The 9,194-nt window shown below is 68.7% G+C and overlaps 1 protein-coding gene across 1 annotated transcript; it reads left to right on the forward strand.

Moving 5' to 3' along the window:
* Positions 1 to 221: 221 nt before the first annotated feature.
* TBC1D10A (TBC1 domain family member 10A) lies at positions 222 to 8,161 on the forward strand. The gene is made up of 9 exons (XM_035340784.1): positions 222 to 510; positions 1,803 to 1,902; positions 4,427 to 4,534; positions 4,676 to 4,782; positions 4,974 to 5,088; positions 5,273 to 5,338; positions 5,653 to 5,842; positions 6,453 to 6,607; positions 6,766 to 8,161. The coding sequence occupies exons 1-9, from the start codon at positions 308 to 310 to the stop codon at positions 7,156 to 7,158; spliced, it is 1,437 nt and encodes a 478-aa protein (XP_035196675.1). The 5' UTR covers positions 222 to 307; the 3' UTR covers positions 7,159 to 8,161.
* The last annotated feature ends 1,033 nt before the right edge of the window (positions 8,162 to 9,194 follow it).

Below are 9,194 nucleotides of genomic sequence, written 5' to 3' on the forward strand. Positions count from 1 at the left end.
CCCCCCCCCCCCACAGCCCCGCCCTCCCGCTGCAACTACCGGGCGGGCAGGCGGAAGGAGGCGGGACCTCTCTCTGACTGACACCTCCCTCCCCACCTCTCACCCAATCCCTTTCCCCGGACGGCGGGCTCCCCCACCTCCCTCCCCTCCCATTGGCTCCCTCCTCCCTCCCTCCCTCCGCGCCACCCAATGGCGTGGCGGCACCGGGGCGGCACCGGGGCGGCGGGCGGGGAGGGGGGGGGGGGGGGCGCGCCCGCCGCCGTGGCCGCGGCATGGAGGGGCGGCGGAGCCGCTGAGCCGCGCCGCCATGGCCAAGAGCCGCGGGGGCGACGGGCCCGGCTCGCCCGGCAGCGCCCGCGGCCTGGCGGGGACCCGCGAGAGCCTGGCGGAGGCGGGCGGCGACGAGCTCAGCTCGCTGGGCTCCGACTCGGAGGTCAACGGCGGCGGCCCCGAGGAGCGGCGCGTCGACAAGTTCGGCTTCATCGTGGGCAGCCGCAGCGCCGAGGGGCCGTGAGTGGCGGGGATGGGGACGGGAGGGAGGGAGAGAGGGAGGCCCGGCGGGGGGGCGGCTCTCGGCCTCCCCCCCTGCCTTCAACCGCTCGGTACCGGCCCTCGGGGAGCGCCCCCCCCCCACCCCCGCCGCCGCCGCCGCCGCCTGCTCTTCATCCTCCTCCTCCTCCTCCTTTTCCTCCTTCTCCTCCTTCTCCTCCTCCTCCCGGCGCGGGGAGGCCGCAGCCTTCGCCGGGCTCCGGGAGGAAGCCCTCGGGGGCGGCCTCCCGGCCTCCGCCGGCCCCGGCAGGAGGAAGCGGGGCTGCGGCCGGCACCGCCCCGGCCCCGGGGCCTGAGCACGGCGCCGCCGCCACCTCCTCCTCCTCCTCCTCTTTTTCTTCCTCCGCTGCCCGGCCTCCGGGCCTCCCTCCTGCCGGGCTCCCGGGGCCCGATCCTACCCTCCCGCAGGGCTCCGCAGCCGGCAGCGCGGCCTCCATCCGCGCACCGCGGAGCCGCCCGGGCTCTGGGGACGGGTCCCCCCCTTCCCGGCCCCCACAGAGGCTGCGGGGACGCTGGGGAGGGCCCAGCCGTGGGGCTCTGTCCCCCGTGGGGTGCCCCCACGCCAGCCTCCGCCACCCGAAACGCAGCCGCCGGTCCCCGCTTGATTGCCCGCTGCCGGGCAGCCGTCAGCTGGTGACAGCTTCCAGCCCGGGCTGGCGGGGCTCCAGCGGGCCCGCGGCCAGCCCCAGGATCCAGTGTCCAGCTCTCTCCGGCTTCCCACGCCTCGCGGAGCCCCGGGCTCCCCGGCTCGGGGCCAGCGTGCCCTCGGGTCCCCGGTCCCCATGCCGGTGGCCGAGGTGCTGCGACGGGGAGGCTGCGGTGGCCGTCCTCGGCCGAGCGGCTCGCGTTGGAGCCGCTCAGAAACAAGCGTGTTTGGCCCCGTCTGACCCACGGGTGGGACCTCGCAGGGCAGGGCTGGGAGCGCGGCACCACCAGGGAGGTGGCTGCTGAGGGCTCGGCCAAGCCGCTGGCACGCCCCAGGCTGCGGTGATGAGCTGGTTCTCTGTCCGTGGGGGGGCTGGGGGCTGCACGAAGCCACCCAGTGCCACCACCACCCCTCTGCCAGCTCAGAGGCAGCCCCGGGGGCCTTTGCCAGGTTAAATAGGGACGCCCATCCCAGCTGGCCGCTGCTGGAAAACGCTCCCCTCTTCGTGGGGCGGCGGGGGCTGTGTGGATTGGTAGGGACGGGTGAGCTCCGCGGTGGGTACGGGGCTCGTGGTTGCGCTCACCCGCCTCATCCCTTCGCCCCGCAGGCTGGAGGAGGTGCCCTTGGAGGTGCTGCGGCAGCGTGAGTCCAAGTGGCTGGACATGCTCAACAACTGGGACAAGTGGATGGCCAAAAAGCACAAGAAGGTGGGTGACCCCAGGCCGCCCGGAGGTGGCAGGGTGCAGCAGCGTCCCCCCGGGGCCCTGGCGCACGTCCCCGAGTCCCCAGAGGGGGACGGGCGCGTTGCCTTTGGGTGATGCTGTTGGCTCGGGCCAGCATCCAGCCGTGGGACGCGGAGGCTGCGCGTCCCCCAGCTGGCTGCCGCTGCGCACGGCTGCTCCCTGCCGGCTTCCTAGGGCTCGTTTGGCTGCGTGCAGGCAGCCATGGGAATTGTTAGGTCATGGAAACTTCTGCTCCGAGCATCTTGCAGACCCAAAAAAAAAAAAAAAAGGCTGTGGGTAGGAAGTAGTTGAGCCCGATGTGGCCTGCGAGCCGGGGCTGGTTGGAAGGCCGATGGTGGTGTGGGCTCGGTGGCCCCGGTGCCACGCAGGGCCGTGCCTTGGTGCTCCCTGACCTCCCGAGGCCATGCATGGAGCAGGGCCGGGATGAAGCAAGCCCTGGGCTGATGCTGCTCGCCTGACAGAGTGGTGAGGCTGCTGGCGGCCCGAGGGCTGCCTCCTCCCCCCTGCCCGCTGGCACGGCCTCCTGGCACCGTTCCGCGTGCCGTGCCCCCGCTGGAGCTGCCTGCGGTGCTCCACGAACACTGCTCGGTGCCTGGTGACCGACAGAGGAATCCCTCATCCACTTCTTGGCTGCTTGTGAAGGATTTCTGAGAGCTTTCGGGGTCACAGCGGGCGGGCGCTTTGTCCCGAGGGCGGTTAGCGATGCTCTCTGCGTGATTTCCAGGCGCGGGTGAGTGCCCCGGCAGCCGCGCTGCTGGCAGAGGAGCTCCCTCGTGCTGGGGCCGAGCTTCTGGACGCCCCTGTGGAGCTGCGGGGCCTGAGCGCTCTGTCCTGCTCCAAAATTGGTGCCCGGAGCCTCTAAGGGCTGATGCAGAGAGCCGCTCCTTGCCCAGGCCCCGCAGCCAGCCGGCTTGCTCGCACCTGCACCGCTCCGGGATCCCAAAACGCTCCCTGCATCGCTGGCCTGGGTCCCGCCAGCGCTGAGCCGTGCCAGCGCCACGTGCCGGCCCGTGCCCTTTCCAGGCAGACCGAGGGAGTGCAGACGCGTGGGCAGCTCCGGCTGCTCCTTGCTTTCAGCATCCCCCTGCCCGGGTGCGCTCCCGATCGGGCATGGGGGGGCCCCGGCAGTGATGGCAGGGCCCCACCGGGAGCTGGGGGATTGGGGAGGTGGGGGCAAAAAACACCTGACCCCCCTGCCTGCCCCAGCTGTGCTGCTCAGCCAAACCCGAACGGCTCTTGCTCCCTGCAAGGTCGGCTTCCTTCCTGGCTGCTCAGCCAGCAGGAAGGGCAGCAGGAGCAGGAGCTGTCAGCGCTGGCGGAGCTGCCCGCGGCCACCCTGGGCATCGCCCGCTGCGTTTCCTGCGAGCACAAAGCCCTCGCGGGGCCTGGCCGGGTAAACAAGCAGCGCTGCGGTGAGGGAGCAGCGAGGAACGTGGCGTTACCACCACCACGCTGGGCTGGGCTGCTTGGAAACACAAGTGCCTGCTCCCGAGTTAGCTGGCAAACAGGGAGAGCAAGCTCTGGCCGGGGAGGAGAGCCCCGGGGCTGCCGAGCCCCACAGCAGGGAGGCTCAGAGCTGTCAGCTTGCGGAGCCCTGGTGCCTCTCGGGCACTTGCGTGTGCTGCCCGAGCAGGTACGCGAGGCATGGAGGCTGTGCTGGGATTTTGCCGGGCTTTATGCCGTACCAAAAGTGTCCGGCTCGTGGGTCCCTGCCTTGCTGGTGCCGCTGCTTCCCTGGAGCGGGGTTGGAGCGCTAGTGGGGTCGCAGGGAAGGGCACAGCCCGGCCCCAGCTCCTGGCAGCAGCAGGGTTAAGCGAGTCCGGCTCCCTGCTGCGGAGGTGGCACCCGCGCTGCCCAGCCCGGACTTTGGTCCGGTCGGTGCCCCGTGCCAAGGGAGCCTGGGGCTGGCTGGGCACGGAGCCGGCCTCTGAGGCATGGGGCTGGGGCCAGCTCTGTCCTGGCTGCTCCGCACAGCCCCGTGGGCAGGAGGGACGGGGATGCAGAGCCCTCTCCCCTTCCTGCCCCACGAGCAGAGCACTCGGAGCTCTTCGGCTTCCCCGTGGGCCGTGGCAGCGTGGGGAGGGAGCCAGCCTCTCCCCACCGTGGCTTTGCTGTTTGCCTTTCCAGTTGCCCATGGAGTCTTGCTTGTTGGGAGCTGTCTGCAAGCTGCACGGCCTCAGCCGGGCTCCTGCCACCATCTGCAGCTCCCTCTGGCATGTTAAGAGCAGGGCTGTGGAGAAGGGGCTGAGCAAACCCTGGCCTGCCCAGCACAGCCCCTCAGCTCCCCTCCTGTGACCCCCAAACTGCAGCTCCACGTGCCATCCCGTAGGTCTGTCGGGGGGCACCCTGTCCCTGGTGGTATGAGGGCATGTCCCCTTGCAGGGGGAGGTTCTGCTGCTGCTGCAGCGCTGGGCCTGGCCCGCGTCTTGCCCCGGGAGCCTCAGTCCTCCATGATATCCCCTGAGGGCTTTGTTCCCCCCCCCCGCAGATCCGGCTGCGGTGCCAGAAGGGGATCCCGCCCTCGCTGCGGGGCCGAGCCTGGCAGTACCTCTCCGGCAGCAAGGTCAAGCTGGAGCAGAACGTCGGCAAGTTTGACGTGAGTGTGTGCCGGGCAACGTGGGCTGGGGGCAGGTCCAGCCCCACGAGCACATCGCTCTTGGCTCCCCCAGGCTCGCTGCGTGCAGGGGGGGGTGTGGTGCTCGGCTGGTGCTGCTCACCCTGACCCTCTCCTTCCCAGGAGCTGGATCTCCTCCCGGGAGAGCCGAAGTGGCTGGATGTGATCGAGCGGGATCTCCATCGGCAGTTCCCCTTCCACGAGATGTTTGTCTCACGCGGAGGCCACGGGTAAGTGGAGGAGCAACGTGTCTGGTCCTTGGCTGCTGCTGGGGCCCCCCTTGGGGCTGTGCCGTGGGGTTTGTGCCCCGTAGCCTGGGGTTGTGGCAAAGAGGGATCCCGGCCAGGGACTGACTCGTGGGGGAAGAGCGATGAGTGATGAGCCTGCTCTCCACCCCGCTTTCCCCGCGTTGTCTCCGCAGGCAGCAGGACCTGTTTCGGGTGCTGAAGGCTTACACGCTGTACCGCCCGGAGGAGGGCTACTGCCAGGCCCAGGCCCCCATCGCTGCGGTCCTGCTCATGCACATGCCGGCCGAGGTACGAGTGGGGAGCAGCGAGGGGAGCAGGGTGGTGCTGGCGGGCGGGTGCTCGGCTCACGGCACCGGTTTGCCCCAAATCTCAGCCCCAGGTTTGCTCTGCCTGGTCCATCGGGGCAAGGTGGGGGCTGCAGGGCTGTCCGTGTGGGCACCCGGGCACTGACCTGCTGTCCTTTGGCTTGCAGCAAGCATTCTGGTGCCTGGTACAGATCTGCGAGAAGTACCTCCCCGGCTACTACAGTGAGAAGCTGGTGAGTGAAGGGCCATGATGCTCCTCCAAGGGGCCAAGAGCTCCCCCAGCTCCTTCCAAAGGGTGCTTGGGGCAGCCTGTGTGTCCCCACAGTCTTTACGTGATTCCAGGACCCCCAGGAGCATCCAGCAGTGAGGGATGGGGGGCTCGGTGCAGCTTTGCTGCCGTAGTACGTGTGGCACGGGTCCCGCAGCTGGGGCTGGGGGCTGCCCTGGTGGGCTGGGGCCAGGCACTGCGGAGCTGATGCTGGGGCTGAGCCAAGGACTGGGGTTAAGGCGCTGGCCAGGGAGGTCCCTGCTGATGCTGTCCCCGCAGGAGGCCATCCAGCTGGACGGGCAGATCCTCTTCTCGCTGCTGCACAAGGTCTCGCCGGTGGCCTACAAGCACCTGAGCAAGCAGAAGATCGACCCCATCCTCTACATGACGGAGTGGTTCATGTGCGCCTTCTCTCGCACGCTGCCCTGGAGCTCTGTGCTGCGCGTCTGGGACATGTTCTTCTGCGAAGGTAGGGGCCTCCTCCTGGAGGCTGCGGCGTGGGCCAGCCTCCGTGGGTGGCTGGCAGCCCCCTTGGCACGAGGAAGGCACTTGGGGCCGTGTCAGGAAGAGCGGAGCAGAAGTTTGTGGGGTGGAGGCTGTCAGGAGGTTAGTGGGATCCAGGGGACATGTTTGCATCAGTGCTTGTGCAAAGTTTGCGGTGGGCAGTGTGCCCCAAATGCCAACGTTTATCCTCGTGTGTGCCCTGACTGCCGGCAGGACCGGCACCTGCTGCCCTATGTGCTGGGTGACAGCGGTGCTGGTGGCCCCAGCCTGGAGTGGGCAAACAGCTCTTACAGGGCTCCACGGTGCCCATCCCAGGCAAAGGGGCCTGGAGAGGCATCAGGATCCCACCCTGGTGCCGGGTGGGGTGAAGGGGAGCATGTCCAAGTGTCCCTGTGCATTGGCAGCCACACCAGCACAGCATGGGGCTGAGCTGAGTTGGGTTGTGGTTGGCATCGGGCCTGTGGGGGGGTTCCTGGGGAAGAAGAGGGTGTAGGGACCACCAGAGGGATGTGGTGGCAGCATGCCACCTCACCCTGTGCCACCTGCCGCTTGCTGCCTCACCTCTCCGCTTCCAGGGGTGAAAATCATCTTCCGGGTGGGCCTGGTGCTGCTCAAACACACCCTGGGCTCCTCGGACAAGCTCAAGTCTTGCCAAGGCCAGTACGAGACCATGGAGCGGCTGAGGGCCCTCAGCCCCAAGATCATGCAGGAGACCTTCCTGGTGCAGGAGGTGAGGGTCCGGGGGGTGCAGTGCGTGGGGGCCACCCCTTGTTGGGCAGAGCTCACCTGGAACCGGGACGGTCCCTGGCAGGACCTGGTTTTGGGGCTACCCCTGTCCCGGGTGGCCCTGCGGGGGGGATATCGGTGGCACAAATCTGTCCCCTGCAGGTCATCGAGCTGCCGGTGACGGAGCGGCAGATCGAGCGGGAGCACCTGATCCAGCTGAAGAAGTGGCGGGAGACGCACGGGGAGCTGCAGTGCAAGTCCCCCCCGCGCCTGCACGGCGCCAAGGCCATCAGCGAGGCCGAGCCCCCCACCCGCAAGGCGCTGGAGCCCGTGCCCTCCATCATCGTGCCCCCCGGGCCCGCCCCGGTGCCCAAGGCCCGCAAGAGCAAGGAGAAAAACCGAGAGAAGAGCTCAGGCAGCCCCGCCAACGGCCCCGGAGCTGAGGGCAACGGGGCGCCCGGTGCTGCCCGTGAGCTGCTGCACCCCCAGGTGTCCCCCCACCACCAGTCCAAGGAGAGCCTGTGCTCCCGGGAGAGCGAGGACACGTACTTGTAGGGCCGACGCCGCGCTGCGCCCGGGCAGCCGGGCTCAGCTGGGCTGTGCGCGGACCCGGGCTCGAGGATGCTGCTCCCTCTGCGGCCGAGGGTGGGAGGGGACCCCCGCGGCGCCTGGCGGTGGGGACTCGGGGCTGGAGGGATCAGGATGCGGCCGCTGCCCTGCGGGGACGGGCTGGCCGCTGCTGCACCCTGGGGATGCCACATGCGGGTGCCTGCCTAGGGTGGGTGTGAAGCTGGGGTCCCAGGGTTTGGGGGGGGGCATCTGCGGGAGCTCGACCGAGTGTGGTGACAAAAGGGGACATGTCCAGCACACGCTTGGTGCCTGCATTGTCCCCACCCCAGCAGGGTGCTGGCACCATGAGCGGTGGGAGCCCTGGCACAGGGTGGCTGAGCCACCCGCGCTCCCTCGCTGTGGCTGGGGGGCCAGGCTGCCCCTCGGGTCCCGCTCCTTGTCCCCCAGCCCCTTGACCCACGTCCCCAGTGTCCCTCCCGCCACCCCCCGGGCTTCCCTACCCACCTGTGCTGGCGGGGCAGACCCAGACCCAGTTCCCCAGTGCTTGCGCCTGGCGCAGCGGGACTGGGGGTACGTGAGGAGCCGGGGGCAGCTGCTGCCCCCTTCCTCTTTATCTAGTGAGGATGTATCAAAGTGTAGCCCAATATGTAGTACTGAATTTACCTATTCACTGAGCCTATTTATTATTCCTCCGTGGCAGTAACCGTTGCAGGACAGGGGCCAAGGTTGGGAACTGCAGGCGGGATGCACCAGAGGCGGCGGGATTTGATGCCAGACCATGACCCTCGCAAGCCCAATGCCGGGGTCCCCCCCCTTGTCACCCACCCCACGGCGGAGGTGAGATAGGGCGCGAGCGGCCGGGCGCTCCCCGCTGCGGGGTCCCCTCTCTTCCCCCTGCCCTCACCAAGGACCGGGGGTAGCTTTGTAAAATAAAGCGGGGAAAAATGGTTTTGTACAAAGGGAAAATAAAGCAGGATTGTGTAAAGGCGCAGCGTGTGCGGCTCCCTGAGTGTGCGGCTGGGGGCCACCAGCTCCCCCATGCGTTTTGCTGTCACCCTTGGGTGCTATGGGGGGTGACAGGGACCCAGATGGGTGCCCAGGTACTCCCGCTCACCTCCCACCTCTTGCTCACCCCAGCTCTGTCAATGCAGGCTGCAATTTTTGGGGGGGACTAAGCCATCCCAAGCTCTCCTCAACTCCAGTGGTGTCTGTGGCTCCTGAACCAAAGGTGGCATTCTTTATTGAGCCAGAGCACCTGCCGTGAACCTTCCTCCTGCAGCCTCCCCTGTACCAGGGGCTGGCTCCGCTTGTGCATCCCGCACACAGGACAGCAACCCAGGGGCAGTCCCTGTCCTCCTAGGGGTCTGGGCTGGTGCTGGGTGGTGGCAGCACTGTCCCTGCCAGGGACACCGTGGGGACAGCCAGGGCTGAGGGCAGTGACTCACTGCCCAAGCCAGCCCTACTGCTTCACCCTGCCCCACGGCAAGCCACGGCTGGGCTGTTTGAAGTGCAAATGAGGGATGCTGAGGCCTGCCCATGTTTGTGACACACATGGAGGCCATCTCCAGCCCTGGCCAGGCTGTGGGGGCTTCTCGGGTGGCTGCTTTGGGGGTGAGCCCCTCACGACCATCCCTTTCTGGCACCACGTCCTCAGTTTCCTCCCAGTGTCGCGGCTCCTGTGGCCCCACCGAGGCAGGAGCAGCCCAGCCCCACTCGGGCTCTATCCCACGGCCTCCCAGGGCTGCGCTTTCCGCGCACAAAATGGAGCCCAAGCGGCTTCTCCCTCCCCGCGATTCCTGCGGGCGGGAGTTGTGCAAAAACCTCAGCGTCCCCCAATTTCAAAACCCCTTTTCCCCTGAAGAAGCGGCTGCGGGGAAGCGCCCGGCCGCGTTGCTGGAGCCCCCCCCCCCCCCCCCTCCGCCAGGGTACGGTGCAAGCCCCGCGTCAGCCCCGGTGCCCCCCGGAAAGCTCCGCGCAGCGGGCGGCGGGGCGGGGCGCGGCCGGGGGCCGGCGGCGGGGCG

The sequence above is a fragment of the Oxyura jamaicensis genome, chromosome 15, assembly GCF_011077185.1.
Source record: "Oxyura jamaicensis isolate SHBP4307 breed ruddy duck chromosome 15, BPBGC_Ojam_1.0, whole genome shotgun sequence".
Classification (NCBI taxonomy): Eukaryota; Metazoa; Chordata; class Aves; order Anseriformes; family Anatidae; genus Oxyura; species Oxyura jamaicensis.